This window comes from Dama dama, chromosome 20 (genome assembly GCF_033118175.1).
Source record: "Dama dama isolate Ldn47 chromosome 20, ASM3311817v1, whole genome shotgun sequence".
Classification (NCBI taxonomy): domain Eukaryota; kingdom Metazoa; phylum Chordata; class Mammalia; order Artiodactyla; family Cervidae; genus Dama; species Dama dama.
In genome coordinates this window covers 76,619,723-76,641,644 of record NC_083700.1, presented here as the reverse complement: position 1 = coordinate 76,641,644, position 21,922 = coordinate 76,619,723, and the positions used below count along the sequence as shown (strand labels likewise).

Genomic DNA, 21,922 nt, shown 5'->3' with positions numbered 1-21,922 from the left:
CTGGTGTGCTGCAGTCCATGGGGTGCAAAGAGTCAGACGGGACTGAGCGACCGAACAGCACAGCAACAAGGCCAGCAGCAGCAGCATCACTTGGAATGAGTTAGAAATGCAGACTCTTAAGCCCAACACCGGGACTGAACCAGAAACCCTAGAAGTAAGGTTCAGCAGTGTGTCTTAATCAGCTCTCCAGGTGACTCTGTGCACCCTAAAGCTTGAGGGCCACTGCTCAGTCCTGTTTCAGGGATGCACTGGGAATCCTGGAGAGCCTGGCAAAGCATGAGAAGGATGGCAAGAAAATTAGGGCTTGTGGGGCAGAGGATATAAAAGATGAATAAAGAAGAAATAACAGCAAGAAAGAAAAGGAGAAAAAAACCCTATATTTGTGGAGCATGGCTTTATCTGCTTGCTTCATCTGACTCTCAACTTGAGCAGGCTTGCTTTGTGATGTAGAAAAATGCCTAGTTCTACCAAGAAAAGACCTTTCTGTAAATTAAGCCACCTGGATTAATCTGTTCCTAATGGCTCTGTGATCTTTGGTAAGTGACTTCACTTCTCCCGCTCTCAGGTTCCTAAGGTGTAAAAATGGGAGACCTAGCCCTCCAAGGGTTCCTCTCCTTCAAGTACTGCCCAAAGGAGTTGAGATTTGCTCTTACATTTGATGTCATTTCTGATCAAGTGTATCGTCTTCAAGGGCCACCTGGGGCAGGGAAATGTAAAACAGAACGACTGGTTAGGGACTGGAGTAAATGACTTCCTTCCTGGAGTGTTGGAGCATCCAGGAGGCTGGGCAGAGGGAAATTCCAGGCCATCTGGATGTGAGAATCACAGTCATCACCCGAGTTATAGGAGCCTGCCTTCCGGAGATGGCATGATGTCACTTGATAGCTCATTCTGACCTGGAAAACTCCTCAGTGACCAGGGGGTGCAGGGAAGGGTATTCTTACAGAGACTCAGGCCTTCTTTTCTCTCCCTCTCCACAGGAGGTCTCCAGCTGCTGGTCAGCCGTCTGTCTCCAGAGTCAACCTGCCAGGTAAGCCATGTCATCAGGCTTATCTCCATATTTCAAAAGAATAAATGTACCTCTTTTCTAGACCCTTTTCTAGAATAATAGCATTTGTTTGCTCCCAGTCTGCCTCTTGGTGACTTTTTTCAAAGGCAGACTAGAACTTTACTGCAGTCCACATGAAACCAAATGAAAGGCAGCATTAAATAACTTTCCCATCATATGCATGCCTCCGATTTCAGAATGTGATGGATGTGTGGTCATGCTGCTTCCCGGAACCAGAGCCGGAGTGCAACCTTGACCTCAGCTTGCCGGCCCCAGTGAACTCCGGAGGAGCTAACCTCAAAGGCCCCAGGTGCCCCCTCGTTGGCCTGAGGGCCCCGCAGTGAATGTTAGTGGTTTTCCTCTTAGCGTCAGCTATACATCCCACTTGAATCTACATCCTTTCCAGGTGTGAAACCAAAAGCTTTTTCCAGGTCACAAATCATTTCCCTTGGAGGTCGTCCAACTTTGTTCCTCAAAGGTGTTTTTTAAAAAAAGAAACCTAACCTCTCGTTTTGTTAATACTGTGCATATGCTTTTCATGTGGAGTTGAGAGCTGCAGAGAGGAAGGGCCACCTTGAAGGAACATCTATCTTGGAGATGTGTTGAGCATGAAATTCTTCTTACATAAGATGCAACCAGTTAGATGACATTGTTTTAAAGTGCAAAATGGAGTTTTCCCTCTTGAATCTCTCCCACTAGTAGAGCAGTGGACTTGAGTAGAACCACAGGAGAAACAAGATGAACTCATGATGAGATCACCTAACACTTAATGTTGCCTCATAGCCGTCTGTATTTCTATTTAACACCTAACATTGCCTCATAGGTTTCTGTATTACCCTTTGCTTTATTCTTATGATCTTCCTTGCTCAGATGCTGTGTTTTCTTGCTGGTATGATGGTCATACATATAACAGAAATAATACACAAGTCCAACTTTTAAAAGTAGAGAACAAAAGCTGGAGGTCCCATTGGCTCATTGGCTTCTGAAGTATTTATGGTACATGCTTTAAAAAATATTTTTGTGAGAAAAAGATTGAGAACAAGAATAAAAGGAAGATATTAAGTAAGGTCAAGTCCCAAGACGTGAATTTAAAGAAAATGCTAATCTATTCATGAACTTTAAAAACCTTGATGTGCTGATGTACTATTTCCTTTAGAAGTTTTATGAAAAGAAACTAAATAACTAGAGTGTTTTAACATATAACTGGTGTTACATACTTGGAGATCAAAGCCGGTAGTTTTGAAACTCCTATCATTTCATCATCTTGGCCCACTCATGAGACACTGTCACTCCCATTTCTATTAGCCAAATTTCCCAAGATGCTTCTGACAGCAATTTAAATCTTTAAACTATGTTTTCTTTTTCTTATAATAAATACTGACAAACATTAGGAGAATATGTGATGTTTAGAGTTCTATAAATTAGCTCATTAACCAAAGATGCTGTTGGAAAGATCATGTTGTGATTATTGGCACGATAACCATAGCTTGGCAACTGGAGAGTTCTTTTGCTAAATTCTTTTAAAACAATGGAGCAAAGAAATGACAATAATACTTAGGCAATTTGTTTTTGTCTGTCTTTGTGGCAAACTGCAAAAATCCTGACTTTTCATTGGGAAGAGAATGTAGTGATACCAATTATTACGTAATTATAGGTTTCAAAACCTTCTTAACGCTTAACCACAGTCAAAAAAGGAAGGAGGACACACACATCCTGTGTTTTGTTCTTATTATCAGCTTAAATAAGTCAAGCAGATTTTTCCTGTTATTTTAATATTTATCAGCATATGACAAAGAGGTGTGTTTAAATAGAAACTTTAAAGGGGAATGAAAAACAAGTGGCTTACAGCACACAAAAAAATTGAAAACTGGGGTGCTGCTTTAAAAAATGATTTATCATGATAATGAGATTAGGTTTTCATTTATTAGCATTGATGCTGACCTTATGCGTTTCTATTGAAATCTAAGATAAAAGATACATGAAACCCACAATAATTTAAACAGATTTAACAATAACCAGTTGTTGTGAAAGTCTGGCTGACTTAGGTAACTATATTCTTGTACAGAAAGCAAGTTTAAGACAGTAATAGAGAAAAGCCAGAGGAAACCTTTGTTTTACTTTTAAAAACATTTTTTAAAATGCATCTAAATGAAAGGAATGAAATTTATTTTCAAAGTTATTTGTCAAAAACCGCAGTTAAACTGGTACATTTGCTCTTACAAATTGATCAGTAACTGAATAAATTCATGAGGGAAATCAAATCTAGCCTCTCAGTCTGCAATACCTTTTTCCTCAGTGTTTAAAAAAAAAAAAAATCAGTGTAATTGTTCCCTTTTTTTTGTGCTATGGAAAGAATTCCATTCTAGGAGATACTACGATTTGTGGCTTATATGCCTCCTTCATTGGAGCTTCTTGAAGGCAGGGGCTGTCTATACCTTATTCATCTCCTTATCATTTAAGATGCTTCTGCATAGTTATTTTCACATAGTAGGAAGATAGGTAAAAATTAAATTGAGCAGGAGAACTACATAAAGTTTGGGGACTCTATCTTAAGGAAAAAGCTCACAAATTAAATTTTAATGATGAGTCAGTATTTTTTCTCCATGGTTATGAAAGGTATTCAACTGCATGTTTTTACTATTTTAAAAAAATTTGGTTATTACATCGAAATTGAAAGAAGTTTGAAACACATTCTATAGCTGCATGATCTAAATCTCTATGGTCATTCTTATAGGTTTCGAATGAAAAAAGTTAAATCTAAACAGTTGACATTTTGTCCTTTAAATAGGAAAGCCAGAGTAGAATAATAGAGGATTTAAAACCCAGAAAATAGAGTAATGTGGAAATCATATGCTCCTGCATTAAGGAGAAAATGTAGTAAATCCTCCTGGGAGTGTTGAAAATGTTAATGCTGTGAAGTTTAATGAGCATCTCAATTTTTATCACATTTTGCCTTTTCACTGGCATGAATTCCAGGCCTTTCCTACATGATGTGTAAGGATTGGAACAGAAAGGGCAAAAAATAGAACTGAAAGAAGAACACTCCAACACAAGGCAGGAGCTAAGGTTCTGTCATCTGTATACATTCAAAATGGAAAGTTGAAGTAATTCTTAGGATATCAGACCCCAAAATTGTTTTCAAAAGAAAGATAACTGAGGAAAATCAATGTGTGTGTGTGATAAATGTTCCGATTTTTCTGCCCAAACCATCCCTTGCTTTTGCATGGATTTCAGTAGTGATCACTGGTATGTCATGAAAGGAAGAAGCTACTGAAAGGATAAATTATTAAGTGTTCACTGCCTTTACAGAATGATCTTTGCTTTGCAAAAGGATTAGGGAAGTATTCCTTTTAATGGCCAGTACTTCTGAGTATTATAAATGTGACTTGATTTTTAATAATATGTGTCATATATGACATATTATATGATATTGCATATTATATTGAGATGGCATCACAAACTCAATGGGCATGAGTTTGAGCAAACTCCAGGAAATAGAGAAGGACAGGGAAGCCTGGCATGCTACAGTCCATGGGGTTGCAAAGAATCAGACACAACTGAGCAACTGAACAACAAAATCATATATAGAACACTTTAGCAGCCAAATCAATGAGTAAGGTGAAATATTTGATGCTAATTTTCTTCTTCCAAAATTTACTAATGAATGTATTTGAGCAGAAACATCACCCATGTAACGTTATAAACAACAGCCCCCAAGGCCATGGGTCATCGGAAATGACAGCAAACTGTGTCACAAAGATGACTAGAGAATTGCATTGAGGACTTCAGGCTAGACTGCTACACACCCGAAGTCTTTCTCAGCGTGGCTATCCACAATCTCGATTCATGGGGATTTTCAACACTGGTCAGTTAGATGTATTTCAAGAAAAGCCTGTGAATGGAGAAATAGGATGAGATAATATAGGGCTTTCCAGTAAGTCTGAAATAGGTTGGCCTAAGTGAGAAACAGACTTAATTAATATTTTTTTAGTGCTCATGGGAATCCATTTCTTCTGAAACATGTCCTCTAGGACACTCTAGGGAGGAAATGGCTGATAAAACAGAAGAAACTTTCTCCTAAGAAGCCTATTTCTCAGTAGGAATTCCTTCCATGTCTTTGCTTGATTATGAATATCTCCCTGGAGGTTTGTGTGGGTGTGTCAGACACAGGGTCTATTTGAGGAGCAGACAAGAGGCTCCATGAGTTACCTTGGAGTAACTCAAAAGGTAAGAAACTCAGAAAGTCATGACCTGGATTCATTTCTCATTCTTTGCCAGAGCAGCCAGAGCCTAGGCTGAGAGCTGGACTGTGTGTGCACAAGTGAAGTGCTCTCTGAGAAACAGCAGTAGCCTGAGAGCTGATCTGAGTCAGATGACTGGAAATGAAGCCCAACACAAGCAGAACTTGGTTTTCACATTAAGCAAGAAATGTCAAGCAGGGTTACAACACCTATGAACAAATACTAATAAAATCAATTTTGTTACCACAGGCTGTGGCCACCATGACAAAGGAGGAATTGGAGGGAATTACAAAGAAAAGGGGGCTTCCCAGGCGGCTCTAGTGGCAAATGAATAGCCTGCCAGTGAAGGAGACTGAACAGACATGGGTTCAGTCCCTGGGTCAGGAAGATCCCCTGGAGGAGGGCATGGCAACCCACTCCAGTACTCTTGCCTGGAGAATCCCATGGACAGAGGAGCCTGGCGGGCTACAGTCCATGGGGCCGCAAAAAGTCAGACACAACTACAGCAACTTAGCATGCGTGCACAAAGAAAAAGAAAGAATGAGAGAGAGAGAAAGCAAGGAAGGAAAGGAGAAAAATTAAAAGCTAATAATGTCAGATTATTTTTTCTTTGTTCTGAACGTTGTATGGTCTGGGCTATTGGGATAATTGCCTTAAGTATTCACCTTGAGTGTTTAGGCAGTCTGCATACAAAATGTTAGGGCACATGCACTAGAAAAGCCCTTGTCATTCTGAGAATAATTCCCCAAATGGTTGTTTTATAAGAATTGCTTTTGTCTAAATTAGCTGTCCTGTATAAGTTTACCTCCGCGCATCAACACTGAGCTATTTTAATGGATTTGCAGTTATTCCATATGTGTCTAAAATTAGGTAAGGGTAGGTTGCAAAAAACCACTGACAAGTGAACTAAAGTATTTGCTAATAGTTAAAATGCTACCCTTGAGCAAACATTACCAAAAATAATACCCTGCTTATTAATGGCTATTCCACTAGTTGGAAATTAATTTCTAAATTTGGTGTGAATGTTTCTTCCCAATTAAATGGAACTGATGAGACCCCTAGCATCTCATCTCTCACTTGCTACCGAAAAGACTGGAGTCCATTCCACCTTGACTCCACTTCGTGTTTTTGTACTGCTGAGAAACACCATCCACCCACCCCCCCTGAAAGTTGGAATCATGCATGTTAGTAAGTATTTCAGTTATGCTATTGACGTCAATGGAGTCATTAAATAGATTGCTGGCCCTCCCAGAGGCAAATCACTGCCAGGGACCTAGATACAGACACGTTTTTTACAAAGACAACCATCAGGTTTTGCTACAGCAGTGCGCCAGAGAAAGGGAGAAGTTTATACTGTAGCAGACCTATCTCCAAACACAGTTTTTTTCTTTCTTTTGCATTTTAGTTCCGGCCTTTCTTTCTCTGTGGTTACAGTAGGCTCTGGTAGATTCATAGGTATTGTTGCCTGAAGCTTTTGTGTGCTAAACCATCTCCTGTCATTGAGACTCCAAAGGGAGACACCCCACTTTTAAAAATGTATCACCTTTAGCTGTACACAGCTCATCCTGGTGTTTATTTGGTGGCATAAATTATCTAGGCAACTCACTATTGTCTGCCAGTTAAGACTTTGCTTGGTAGTTCCCTGAATAAGACAGTTTCCTGCACACACATACACACACGCACCCCCTCACACACAATTTTGTCCTTGCTGCTACTTCTGTGTGGCTTCTAGCTTGCAGCCCTTCATCTATGAATCAATCTCTATGCAGCCTGCATGCTGCTGTAGCGCTGGGGCTCTGAAGCACAGGGTGGAGGAGGAGGCTGGGAAGAAAGAATCACTTCTCTCAGCCACCTCATCTGCAGAGTCCTGCAGGAGGCAGGAGGCCGCCCACAAGCCTGTGTCCCCCCAAACCCCAGCTGCTGCCTGCTTCAAGCCTGGTCTTGCAGCTCCCAGGCGTGTCGGAGAGAGCCCTTCAGGAAACGGCTGTCTCTTTCTGGGTATTCTTGACAGCTCTATTAACCTGGAGAGCCCCGGGACTCAGAGCCAAATCTTCCCCTCACACCTGGACTTTCTCCCTCCTCCTCCCGCTCTCAGAGTTGGAACCAGCTTGAGCAGACAGCTTTCTTCATATCTGGTTGTCCAACCCACCATGTTGGCTTAGCACTCATCTCGCTGCCTCGCCCTGTCCCTTTCCTCCCTGCCTGCCTTATCAGTAATTGTATACATACTTCTCAGCAAGTATGTACAGCAATGCCAGACATCCAGTCACCTTTAGTAACCCCTTTGGGTTCATCTGGAGGCCCAGACCCATCCCCCCTTCCACTGCTGCTCTTTTCCCCATATTCCAGGCTTTAGTGGCTCTTCACTGTCTTTAATATCTCCTTGCCTCCCACAGACAATTCTTAGAGTCATTTCCTCTGATCATATCCCCTCCTTTCCTTCTCGATTTCCTCTCCTTCAGTTTAATGCTTCACTTTCCCTTCCTAAGCCATTGTAGGGACCTTACAACTTGGTTTATTGTCTTTCATCTTTCCCCACTTCAATCCACTCTTCGTGCTGGTACTAGAATGATTCTTTTAAAACCCAGTTATGCTGTTTTCTGAGTTGGTTAACCTTCACCTTCAGGATAAGATCCTTACTTCTTACCAGTTATGCCAAGTCTTTCAGAATGTTGCTTCTAATTCCTTGTTTGTCGTCATCTCCCCCCTGCCCCCATGCACAGCTGATGGCTGAGATGCACTGAACATACTGTCCTTCGACTACACCAGGGTCTTCTTGCCTTCCTGCCTTTGTTCATGCTGTTCCCTCTGCCCGAGTTGCCCTTTCCTGAAAATATTCACATATTCAGCTCAGGGATTTTCTTACCTTCTCATGGTGAATGAGTTCTTTATTGTCTCTGGTTATTGGATTAAACTAAATATATAGTCTCAATGCAGAGCCTGATATCTAGTATATGCTTAGTAAATAAGAGTTCCTTTGGTTTGTGGTTTAGTCATTATGTCCAACTCTTTGAGACCCTATGGACTGTAGCCTGCCAGACTCCTCTGTCCATGGGAATTTCAAGGCAAGAATACTGAAGTGGGTTACCATTTCCTTCTCCAGGGGATCATCCCAACCCAGGTATTGAACCTGGGTCTCCTGCACCGTGGGCGGACTCCAGAGTTCCTTTATCCATTCCCATCTGGAAAGTGCATTTTTTGTCATTCAGATCTCAGCATATGTGCCATCTTCTGCAACTCACCCAAATCACTCTCAATTATTATCTTAATTATTACCTCAAAATCCCAATTATTGTACTTGTCATGTGTGTGTGTGTGGTCAGTTGTGTCCGCCTCTTTGTGACCCCATGGACTATAGCCCTCCAGGCTCTTCTGTCCATGGAATTTTCCAGGCAAGAATACTGAAGTGGGTTGCCATTTCTTACTCCAGAGGATCTTCCCGACCCAGGGATCAAACCTGTGTCTTGGCCAGTAGATTCTTTACCACTGCACTTATCATATTATGCTGTAATTTTTATTTTCATTTTCTCTTCTTCTAAACTAAGAGTGTCCCAAATAAAGTATAAGTCCTCTTTTTTTATATCACCAGTTTATAGAATAAAGTCTGGAACATAGTAGATGCTTACTAAATGTTTGTGAAATGAACAAAGACAAATGAGTAAATGCTCTTTCCTGAATCAGAAAGGACTGGAAGCTGAGGCTAATAGTTGGCCTCACTCAGGCAAGCTTAATTATCTTCTGGCTCTCAGGCATGTACCAGCACTCCTGGCTAATCTTGACTACAGACGACTTTTCTTCCCTCAAAATGAACTCTTTATTATCCATCACTTCAGCAAGTGACAGTGTTAAAATAAATGAAAAAAAATGAAAACAACTAAACATGACCAGTTTCTCATGCTATACTATGCTCTTCCTGTCTAGCCCAGAGCCTGCCTGACACAAGGTAGATACTCACCATATTGAGTCAAGTTAGCTCAAGATCATGGGTCAGCCTTTCAGAAAACTGAGACTCACTTTTCTTATGTGGAAGATGGCTATCTTAGTATTCTATCTCATAAGAATTCTGTATGGACTAAATGAGAAAAACTCTGCATAGGGATTAACAGTAAAGGTTCTGGAGCCAGACTTCCTCTCTCAAATCTCAGCTCCACCACTGTGTGACCTTAGGACAATGTCCCAGTTGTCTCCTCTCCAGAATTGGGATGGATATTGTACAGAGCGCATATATTGGTTATAAGAATTGAATACACAAACCAATGGGAAACACTTAGAATAGCTCCTGGCACTTCGAAAGTGTCAATATTAGTGTCGGTATTATAAGTATTATGTAACACACTTTCCATAGCACTCAGGACAGAGCAGCTGGTCAATATGTGACAGGAGAGAGCCCAGGCCTGCTGGCATTAGTAGGAAACCAAAACAGAAAGCTTTGTTGAGATCTTTTTAAAATTTTCTGACCAACTTCTCTTTCATAGTAATACAATCTAGAAAGCAATCTCTTTTTTGAAAGATTTTTACCCCCTGAAACCATGAAACTTGCTTACATGGAAATAGGTTTAGAGCTGAAGGTAGGATTCTCCAGAACATACGGTGGAAAGTTCAGAGGGCTAGTGGCAGAATGGACCTGTTCCCAAATGTAACTGGACACAAGTGTGGCTCTTTCTCTTAGAAACAGACTGCAAAGAAGAATGTCCAACTAGCATGCTGATAAACATGGACAGAGGAGTCTGGCAGGCTACAGTCCATAGGGTCACAAAGAGTCGGGCATGACTGAAGTGACTTAGCATGCATGTACAAACTGGATCTTGGGGCTTCCCAGGTGGTGCTAGTGGTAAAAAAATCCACCTGCCAATGCAGGAGACGCAAGAGACACAGGTTTGATTCCTGAGCCAGGAAGATCCCCTGGAGGAGGTCATGGCAACCCACTCCAGTGTTATTCCCTGGAAAATCCCATGGACAGACGAGCATGGCAGGCTACAGTCCATCGGGTTGCAGAGTCGAACATGACTGAGGCGACTCAGCACACAGGTGAAAACCAGATCTTAGTTAAGTGAAAGTTTTCTTTTGCATAAATCTGAGAGGACTTCACTTCACTTTGTAGTATAGAATAATTACAGCTACACAACCGTCACGGTTGTACATAAATGCATGTTCAGGTCTGGGCACCAGCCTGCAGGGGTGCAGGTTCTTCACAGCAACATGAGCTGGTGCAAAGTTTCTGTTTGGGGAGAACCCACTAGCAGAGTCAGCATCACAGGGGCTTTGACTCCATTTGGAAAGACTTTTATGCCCCTCTCAATACCCCCGTGCCACCTACCCACTTCTCTCCTCTTTATCGGGAGGGAGGGAGATGAGAACATCAGGTTGACCTAGAGAGGGATAAATATGGATGTTGGGAGATGAAGGAGGAAGGAAGAGGACCATCTGTGTTCCCTTTTCTCCCTCCTGCATCCTTAAGACCAAGTAACCCTGGGGGATGGGGCAGGGTAAATTCGACTTGCTTGCTTCTCATCAAACCCTGGCCAGCAGTTTACAGAGTTGCCTCCAGAGCTGTTCTCGGAAGCCAGGAGCATTTCAGGGAACAGCGCTTTCACCAGAGAGAAGAGAAACAAAGCAGGGGCTGTCCCCTTGAAAAAGAGAACAGGCAACAGAACTCACTGGATCTTTGTCTTGGTTTATTGTCTTGACTTACTCCAAGTTGGAGCTGTTGACAGGGACCGAAAGTGACCCTTCTGAGGGAGGTTTGTGTACTTTTCCCACCCGCTTCTTGACTGTGTTCTCAGAGTGAGCTGGGTCCATGGCGACTGTCCAGCTCATTTGATCAGTGGAGACAGCTAGGTCAGCTAATGCAGCCTTTGGCCCTGCTGCTCAGTTGCTCTTTGGGCTTCATGTCCTAGGTTCTAGTGTGGCTGGCGCTGCTTGTCCAGTACACTAGATCGTTTCCAGCACCCCACAGGCCTGCCTCTGATCTCAGGAGAGGAACTCCTGGTACATGCCAGGCACTGTGTTCACCCTCAGCAGACATCATTTTCTCGCCTCATTCTCCCAACTGAACTGTTTGGCTGTGGTCCCTGTTTCACAGATTTAGAAAAGGAGGCTCAGCGGATGTATGGGGCTTACTCAAGACCACACAGTTAGTAAGTGATCAAGTGAGAACTGAAACCTAGATCTGTGTTTCTTAAAAACCCATGCATGGCCTTCCCTCTAGTCTAGAACATGCTGCCTGGCCTCCACCACCCTCTAAACCTTAGATGTTATAACGAACGGAAAATGGGTGATGAGAATTTCATAACAGGAGAGCAATTTAAAAAGCTGAGGTATCTGCAGTCTCAATAAGACTATACAATAGAGAATTTTCCTTAATTCTTTTGTTATCTGTCTGTTTTATTGTAAAGTGTAACTGTTAAGAGAAATATTTCATAATGTCTATTATTCATGTGTTCAATAAGCATCTATTATTTACCTACTGTTTATGAGACACTGTGCTAAACACTGGGAATACAATAATGTTAATGAATTCAGACGCTGACCTTGCGGAGCTTACAGCCCAGGAAATATGAAATGAATACACATGTGAATATACATTTGATTATCACTTTGGAGAAAAGTATTATTATACATTTGATTATCATTGGAGAGAAGTACAGAATGCTGTATAATATTGCCTCAGTTTTTCACCTGTGAAAATGGGAATAGTACTCGTACTTCCCATAAGGATTGTTATAAAATTGAAATGGTATTATAAGTAAAGCATTTAGAACGTTGTCTGCCACCTAGTTTTATTTCCGGTTTGCTCTGATTACCATTACCCTTGGTTATCCTTGGGATTAATGTTGATGAGGGGACAGGGAAGCCTTCTGTAAATGAATGACTTGAATTTGAGACCTAACCATTGAGTAGGAGCTGGGTGGGTAAAGACAGTAATTAACACCTAAAAGGTGCTGGATTAATAAGAGTGACAGAGACCTGGATTAATAACAGAGACCTGGATTAATAAGAGTGACAGTTAATAGACTAAGGCCAGAGAGGTCCAAAGAGGTCAGATGGCGCAGAGCATTTGTAAGCCATGGTTGAATGTGTAGCTTTTATTCTACATCCAGTTGGGGAGCCATTAAAGGATTTTTGAGAAGGAGGTTAACATGATCTAATTGGAGCTCTAAATACAGCACTTCCTGAGACACAGGTCTACATTCCCTGCACCTCATATGTGCTCCCTGACACCTATACTTTCTGTGTCAAGATATTCAGCACCTCACCCTTTTGTCTACCTGCATGGTTAAGAAGGCAAGCTCGGGAGCCACACTGTCTGAGTTTATAATAGTTCTGGTTCTGTTCCTTTTTTTCTGTACAATTGTAGATAGTTTATTCAATGTCTCTGGGACTTGGTTTCCTCGTCTGTACAATAGGGATAATAATAGGAACTTTGGCACAGGATTCTATTGTTAGGAGAGCTAAATTATTTTATTTTATGTAAAATGTCTAGAACAGTGACTGTTTACTCACAGTTGTGTCTGAGCTCTTTGTGACCCCATGGACTGTAGCCTGCCAGGCTCCTCTGTTCATGGAATTCCCCAGGCAAGAATACTGGAATGAGTAGCCATTCCTTTCTCTAGGGAATCTTCCTGACCCAGGGATTGAACCTGGGTCTCTTGAATTACAGGTGGATTCTTTACCTTTGGAGCCACCAGGGCACTCAGAAAGCACTAAATAAATTCTAGTATTCTTAATATGTCATAACTATCTATTTTCTTTGTTGCTTACACCATTAGCTGTATGCTCAGTGCTTGGCACAGGGCAGATACTCAAATAATATTTATTGAAAAAAAAAAGAATGAACAATGAAAGAGAGGTAGTACAACAAATTGTAAGTAAAAGGAGAGAAAGATGGCTTATCTATGCATGGAAAAATGGGCTTCCTTGAGTGAGGGGTAGATTCTGATAAGGAGGAGCTTGCTTATAGGAGGGGCTTCCCAGGTGGCTCAGTGGTAGAGAATCCACCTGCCAATGCAGGAGACAGGGGTTCGATGCCTGGGTCGGGAAAATCCCCTAGAGAGGGAAATTATAACCCACTCTAGTATTCTTGTCTGGAATATTTCGTGGACAGAGGAGCCTGTCAAGCTACAGTCCATGGGATTGTGAAGAGTCAGACACGACTGAGGCTGAGCGACTGAGGGCGCACACACTCACGGGTGACAGAGAAACTGAATGACTTGCAGCTTCCTGGCTGCTCCAGCTTAGGGGAACTTGAAACAATATCTGCGGGACAAAAGTTTGTTTCAGAATCTGAGATGACAATCTGGATTGCCATCTGCACAGAAAGAAAATTGGGCTCATTAAAGGGCTGCTTCATTTTCCTGAGCTGTGTGATGTCTCTGAAGGCAACGGCAAGGCTGACCCTCCTGAGCTTCCTGTGTGCTGGCTTTGGAAGGACACTCCCACCGAGGAGCCAGTCATCCTATGGAGTGCAGGTCACCATGATTTCCTTTTCATCCCTGCGTTGCTAATAGGGCCTCAGGCTAACAGAGACCGGGTTCTAGGAAGTCAGCACACACCTGAAGTGTGGAGCATAAGCATGGGGTGAGGCTCTTCACGTATTTGTGCAGCTGGGCAGTCTGAGGCACTCAGATCCTTTACATCTCCGTGCAGAGTACCTGCCCAAATAAACAATGAAATCTTCAGCTCTCCAAATCCTCCAGCTCAACGCCAAGTGCATGCGTGCGTGCGTGTGCATGCTGGTTTGTTACTTTTTTATCCCAGGGGAAAATAAAGGATTCTTCCATGCTTTTTGTCAACACAAAGGGCCTCTATCCTCACGGACCTGGTTTTCCAGTATTCCTTTCTTTCTCATCACAGGTTTGACCAGCCTGTCTCTCTTCACCCTCAGATCATTTCTAGGCCTCCCTCTGATTTATCCCTCTCTCCATGCCCCTCAAACGTCTAAGCCACCTTCCTTGCAGTCCTTTCTTTTTTGGCTGCACCAACCAGGGACCAATTCTAGCCCCCTGCAGTGGAAGCTCGGAGTCCTAACTGCTGGACCACCAGAGAATTCCCAGTCACCATAATCTGACTCAAAATTGACCTATGGAAAGCCTCGTACAGTTAATCCTGCCTAAAGATGCTTACTCCTTGGAAGGAAAGTTATGACCAGCCTAGACAGCATATTAAAAAGCAGAAACATTATTTTGCCAACAAAGGTCCATCTGGTCAAGGCTATGATTTTTCCAGTGGTCGTGTATGGATGTGAGAGTTGGACTATAAAGAAAGCTGAGCACTGAAGAATTGATGCTTTTGAACTGTGGTGTTGGAGAAGACTCTTGAGAGTCCCTTGGACTGCATGGAGATCCAACCAGTCCATCCTAAAGGAGATCAGTCCTGGGTGTTCATTGGAAGGTTCAAGGAATGAAGATCAGTTCATTCAACTGATGTTGAAGCTGAAACTCCAATACTTTGGCTACCTGATATGAAGAGCTGACTCGTTGGAAAAGACCCTGATGTTGGGAAAGACTGAAGGCGGGAGGAGAAGGGGACGACAGAGGATGAGATGGTTGGATGGCATCATCGACTCAATAGACATGAGTTTGAGTAAACTCTGAGAGTTCATGATGGACAGGGAGGCCTGGCATGCTGCAGCCCATGGGATCGCAAAGAGTCAGACACGACTGAGTGACTGAACTGAACTGAACTGAACTGAACTGAATGACCTAATTGCCTACTCTGATTACATTATATTGAGCTATGCATGTTCCATGTTGCGTTTTAAAAGCATCATAGTTGTTTAGACCATCAGTTCAGTTCAGTCACTCAGTCATGTCTGACTCTTTGCGACCCCAAGGACTGCAGCATGCAGTCTTTCCAGTCCATCACCAACTCCCAGAGTTTACTGAAGCTCATGTCCATTGAGTCGGTGATACCATACAACCATCTCATCCTCTGTCATCTCCTTCTCCTCCTGCCTTCAATCTTTCCCAGCATCACGGTCTTTTCAAATGACTCAGTTCTTCACATCAGGTGGCCAAAGTATTGGAGTTTCAGCTTCAGCATCAGTCCTTCCAATGAATATTCAAGACTAATCTCCTTTAAGATGGACTGGCTGTATCTCCTTGAAGTCCAAAGGACTCTCAGGAGTCTTCTCCAACACCACAGTTCAAAAACATCAGTTCTTTGGCACTCAGCTTTCTTCATAGTCCATCTCTCATATCCATACACGGCTACTGGAAAAACCATAGCTTTGACTAGATGGACCTTTGTTGACAAAGTAATGTCTCTGCTTTTAAATATGCTGTCTAGGTTGGTCATAACTTTTCTCCCAAGGAGCAAGTGTCTTTTAATTTCATGACTTGCAGTCACCATCTGCAGTGATTTTGGAGCCCAAAAAAGTCTGACACTGTTTCCACTGTTTCCCATCTATTTGCCATGAAGTTTTGGGACCAGATGACATGATCTTGGTTTTCTGAATGTTGAGTTTTAAGCCAACTTTTTCACTCTCCTCTTTCACTTTCATCAAGAGGCTCTTCAGTTCTTCTTTGCTTTCTGCCATGAGTATGGTGTCATCTGCATATCTGAGGTTATTGATATTTCTCCTGGCCATCTTGAGTCCAGCTTGTGCTTCATCCAGTCCAGCATTTCTCATGTTGTACTCTGCATATAAGTTAAATAAGCAGGGTGACAATATACAGCCTTGATGTACTCCTTTCCCAATTTGGAACCAGGATGTTGTTCCATGTCTAGTTCTAACTGCTGCTTCTTGACCTGCATACAGATTTCTCAGGAGGGAGGTCAGGTTGTCTGGTATTCCCATCTCTTGAAAAATTTTCCACAGTTTGTTGTGATCCACACAGTCAAAGGCTTTGGCATAGTCAATAAAGCAGAAGTAGATGTTTTTCTGGAACTCTTGCTTTTTCAGATCCAACAGATGTTGGCAATTTGATGTCTGGCTTCTCTGCCTTTTCTAAATCCAGCTTGAACAATTTGGAAGTTCATAGTTCATGTACTGTTGAAGCCTCACTTAGAGAATTTTGAGCATTGCTTTGCTAGCGTGTGAGATGAGTGCAATTGTGTGGTAGTTTGAGCACTCTTTAGCATTGCCTTTCTTTGGGATTGGAATGAAAACTGACATTTTCCAGTCCTGTGGCCACTGCTGAGTTTTCCAAATTTGCTGACATATTGAGTGCAGCACTTTCACAGCATCATCTTTTTGGATTTGAAATAGCTCAACTGGAATTCCATCACCTCCACTAGCTTTGTTCCTAGTGATGCTTCCTAAGGCCCACTTGACTTCACATTCCAGGATGTCTGGTTCTAGATGAGTGATCACACCATCATGATTATCTGCGTCATGAAGATCTTTTTTGTATAGTTCTGTGTATTCTTGCCACCTCTTCTTAATGTCTTCTGTGTCTGTTAGGTCCATACCATTTCTGTCCTTTATTGTGCCCATCTTTGCATGAAATATTCCCTTAGTATTTCGAATTTTCTTAAAGAGCTCTCTAGTCTTTCCCATTCTATTGTTTTCCTCCATTTCTTTTCATTGATCACCGAGGAAGGCTTTCTTATCTCTCCTTGCTTTTCTTTGGAACTCTGCATTCAAATGGGTATATTTTTCCTTTTCTCCTTTGCCTTTCACTTCTCTTCTTTTCACAGTTGTTTTTAATGCCTCCTCAGACAACCTTTTTGCCTCTCTAGGCCATGGGCCTAAGTTTTTTCTACATCATTTATCCATTTGTGTAGGCTTTTATGTATTTCTTATGCTTTTTTTTTTTTTTTTTTTTTAATGGACTATCACCAAGCCCAAGGGAGGGGAAGTACTAATTTGAGTAAGACACATCTGGTCTTTATTGTGCCCTGAATGGGAATAAAGCTCTAGACAAAAAGCTATATGAAGATATTTTCCATATCATTCAAGATTCTCCAAAGAAACAGAACCAGTAGGTGACTATGTTTATACACATATATGTACATATTAGGCTAACCAAAACATTTGTTTGGGTTTTTCCATAGATTGTTACAGAAAAATCCAAACTTTTTGGCCAACCCTGTGATTTATTTTGAGGATTTGGCTCTTGTAGACTCTTTGCGACTGCACAGAGACAGTAGCCCACCAGGCTTCTCTGTCCGTGGAAATGGGTAGCCAGTCCCTTCTCCAGAGGAACTTCCTGACCCAGGGTCTCCTGCATTGCAGGTGGATTCTTTACCATCCGAGCCACCATTCAGCATACATGCATGTGTGTGTGCCTGCTAAGTAGCCTCAGTTGTGTCTCTTTGTGACCCATGGACTGTAGCCCACCAAGCTCCTCTGTCCATGGGATTCTCCAAGCAAGAATACTGGAGTGGGTTGCTGTGCTGTCTTTCAGGAGATCTTCCCAACCCAGGGATCAAGCCCGTGTCTCTTATGTTTTCTGCATTGGCACGTGGGTTCTTTACCACTAGTGCCACCTGAGAAGCCCTATTTTGAGAATTTGCCTCATGTAGTTGCAGCAAGTTTGAAATCCAGAGAGCATGCTAGAAAGTCAGACAAAAGTTAATGCTTCAGTCTTGAGGCAGAATCTGTCCTTTACCGCAAAACCTCCGTTTTTGTTCTTAAGACCTTTCACTGGCTAGCCGAGGCCCACGAAGTAATCTCTTTTACTTGAAGTCCACTGATTGTGGATGTTAACCACATCTATAGAATTCTTTCTCAACAACATCTACATTTGGTGTGGATTAAATAGCTAGTTCCTAGTCAAGTTGACACATAAAACTAATCATCAGAAGGACTACCAACAAACAAAAAGCCCATCTTGGAAATCTTACTAAAATTGTGCCCAACTCTACTTAAAATCAACTATATAAGATCCAGAAAAATAAAACTCTTTACATTTCTTCTGAGTAACAGACTTTTCTTCAAAGCACAGTAAAATAGGGACTTCCTTCATGGTCCAGTGGTTAAGACGCTATGCTTCCAATGCAGGGGTGCAGGTTCAATCCCTGGTTGGGGAACTAAAATCCCACATGCCACTGGGTACAAACACAGTAAAATAACCATGCCGCTCAGCTCACAAAATTGTTTTGAAAACCATATGATAGTTTGAAAGAACAGAAGTGCAAAGTGGTGAGATTTTGAATCCAGGCAGTGGCAGCACAGAGTCTCATGTTGGTGACACTACCTCGCCATTCTCCTCACAATTCTCTCCACTGAGTGGCTGTGAGAGAAAAGAGAAAACCTTGGATTTCACAAGATGTATAAGAAAGCCAGTCAGTTTATGCGCCATTTCTGGAGACTGCAGCCAATGATCTTAGGCTTGATAGGGAGACATATCTCAAAAGAAGTTAATTTTGGCCTGAAATATCTCAGGGTGATGGGAGTGGAGAAGTGAGGTGGGAATCCTCTTTGTGCATAGTACTTATTTATACCAAATGTGGTTTGAAACATTCATATCCTCTTACACAATATAGAAATTTGACTATCAATCCTATTCTCCAGGTCTTTCTTGGGACTCCTTCCTTGTCGAAAGTGCACTGACTTATGTATGCTACTGGGGCTTCTCAGGGAGTGCTAGCGGTAACAAACCCACCTGCCAATGCAGGAAACATAAGACCCAGGGGTTTGATCCCTGGGTTGGGAAATTCCCCTGGAGGAGGGCATGACAACTCACAGTATTCTTGCCTGGAGAATCCCATGGACAGAGGAGCCTGGCAGGTGGGCTACAGTCCATGGGTAGCAAAGAGTCGGATACGACTGAAGCGACTTAGCAGACACATGTGTGAAATAGCTAGTGGGAAACTGCTCTCTAACACAGGGAGCTCAGCTTGGTGCTTTGTTATGACCTGGAGGGGAGAGATGGGGAGGAGACGAGTAGGAGGTTCAAGACGGAGGGGATATATGTATACGTACAGTTGATTCATGTTGTTATACAACAGAAACTAATGCAACATTATAAAGCAGTTATACTCCAATAATAAAATGAAAACAAAAAATAAAGCAGGAGAAAGTGAATAAAATAAAATCTCCATTATTTCCATTTCTGTCTGAGTCCTATGCTCCTGTCACTGAGAAAGCAGATATTCAGAACTGAGGCCTCCAGCCCCTGAGTGGAGCACTTTTGCACCAGGCAGCTCTCCACACCCTGTTCACAGGTTTGTGTTCACCAGGGTTCCACGTGGTTGCTCTCACCTCTGCATCTCAGTGAGATCCCTGGAAATTTAATTCCAAGGCATGTGGCTGCTATATCTGCTCCCTGTCTAGAATGCCTCAGACCTAGAGGCCTGCCTGCATGGTGCAATTTCCTCCTAATTCTCTTTTATCTTGTGATAAAGAATTACTCTCACTGAATTATTTACCTGGTGATACTTTCTGGAGTTTAAGGAATCAGCATTTCACTAAGCTCCCCCTGCCCCCACCAAATCTTACCTTTCCCTCAGGTTTTGAGTAACTTGTTTTACTCAAGTTCTAAAAACCTTGACCTCTAGCTCCTCTTTTTCTGCAGCACTGGAATGTGCTACTTTTTTTCTATTTCCTAATTTGTTGGAGGAATCCTTCCTTGCATCCCTGAGGGCTTCCCAGGTGGCACAGTGGTAAAGAATCCACCTGCCAATGCAGGAGACACAGTTTCAGTCCCTTGGTCGGGTCGGGAAGATCCCCTGGAATAGGAAATGGCAACCTACTCCAGTATTCTTGCCTGGAAATTTCCATGGATGGAGGAACCTAGCGGTCTACAGTCCATGGGATCACAAAAAGTCGGACACGACTGAGAATGCACATATGCCCATCCCTGCCTGACTCCTCAAGTTTCTGTGGAGGAAATTCTCTTCAGTCTGACAGGAAACAGTCTTTTTTACCACTCTGTGCTACCAAGGCAGAAAGCAAAGGCAGATTACAGTGGGTGGAGTTTACAAGAGAGATTTTTGTGTCTGGGAGCCATATGCCCCATTAGAGATATGGCAGAAAGTAGAAGGGGTTTCTTTACCAGCTGAGCTTCCAGGGAAGGGGTTTATTCTGCCTTCCCCTGTTGGAAGAGCACTTGTCCAGATATACGTAGACAGTTTAACTTAGGCTTCTCTCATTCAGCAAAAGGGTGGACATGGGAAATTCTGAGATGTTTTTACATTTGGAGTATCAATGATAGAACAGTGGTTTGATCAATTAGCTTTATCTCTATAGCTGCCCCCAAACTGTACGTTTCCAGAAAACTCTTGATAAAGCATGTGTTTCAATTACAGGGCATGGGGTGGAAGTATTAACATACTATTTGACCCCTACTAAGTACCACACTTGCTATTAGCAGCTAAGCACATGAGACCTCTTTTCTCATGTTGATGAGTTCATCATCAACTCAGTGTAGAATCCATATTATTATCACTTTTTCGAATCAGTGAAATCATGCCTCAGTGAGGGGGTAACTAGTAATATCAGTTCAGTTCAGTGCAGTTGCTCAGTCGTGTCCGACTCTCTGCGACCCCATGAACCGCAGCACGCCAGGCCTCCCTGTCCATCACCAACTCCCGGAGATTACTCAAACTCATGTCCCTCAAGTCGGTGATGCCATCCAGCCATCTCATCCTCTGTCGTCCCCTTCTCCTCCTGCCCCCAATCCCTCCCAGCATCAGGGTCTTTTCCAAAGAGTCAAGTCTTCGTAGGAGGTGGCCAAAGTATTGGAGTTTCAGCTTCAGCATCAGTCCTTCCAATGAACACCCAGGACTGATCTCCTTTAGGATGGACTGGTTGGATCTCTTTGCAGTCCAAGGGACTCTCAAGAGTCTTCTCCAACACCACGTGTTCAAAAGCATCAATTCTTCAGCACTCAGCTTTCTTCACAGTCCAACTCTCATATCCATCCATGACTACTAGAAAAACCATAGCCTTGACCAGATGGACCTTTGTTGGCAAAGTAATGTTTCTGCTTTTTAATATGCTGTCTAGGCTGGTCATAACGTTCCTTCCAAGGAGTAAGCGTCTTTTAATTTCATGACTGCAATCAGCATCTGCAGTGATTTTGATACATAATTAGTAACAAAGGACGTTTTACCTGGCTTGTTTCCAAAGGCTGTATACTTAGCACTAGCCCTCTGTGTTATCTGGTAAGTGAAAGTGCTTCAGGTGATGGCTACACTGGTACCTGCCTTAAAGGTACATACTCCTTGGGTTTGGTGTTTCTGTCTGCTGCCTCAGTCATGTTCAGTTTTCTCCAGAAAATACTTTCTTGTTTCTGTGCTACATTTAATTTATGTCTTTCTCTGGATTCTTGGTGAGAAAATCTAGAGGAAAATGTGATTCAAGGCTGTGTCTTCCTCTGTTCTAGGAATAAGTCTTCATTGAGATATATTCCTTTTGGGTATTGAGAAGGACATCCTAAGAGCGAGAGGAGGCATTACTCACCACTGGAAAGATATCCCGTCTCTTACATCACAAGGAGAGAGAGATTGATTTCAGATCTGTAGTGAAACTGGGGTGTGCCTCACTTGAACACAAGGAGGCAGCTGTCCAATTCTAGGCTGGCTCTGGAAAGTCCCGTTTTAAATAATTTGCTTCTTATGGTGTTTTGTTCAACTTCCCTACCTTAAATGAAACTGTGTGACTTAAATGAAAGAGCACTGGGCTGGAACTCAGGAAACCGAAGTTTAGTACTGCTACCAACCAGGTGTGTGACCTGAGGTAAAT

The 21,922-nt window shown here is 42.6% G+C and overlaps 1 protein-coding gene across 1 annotated transcript in view; it reads left to right on the top strand.

Moving 5' to 3' along the window:
- PDE4B (phosphodiesterase 4B) overlaps positions 1-21,922 on the top strand; it is a 428,331-nt gene that overhangs the window by 301,114 nt on the left and 105,295 nt on the right. Inside the window, exon 5 of the mRNA XM_061121680.1 lies at positions 981-1,030. Within this exon, the coding sequence (XP_060977663.1) occupies positions 981-1,030 (50 nt within the window). The remainder of the gene's footprint in view (positions 1-980; positions 1,031-21,922) is intronic.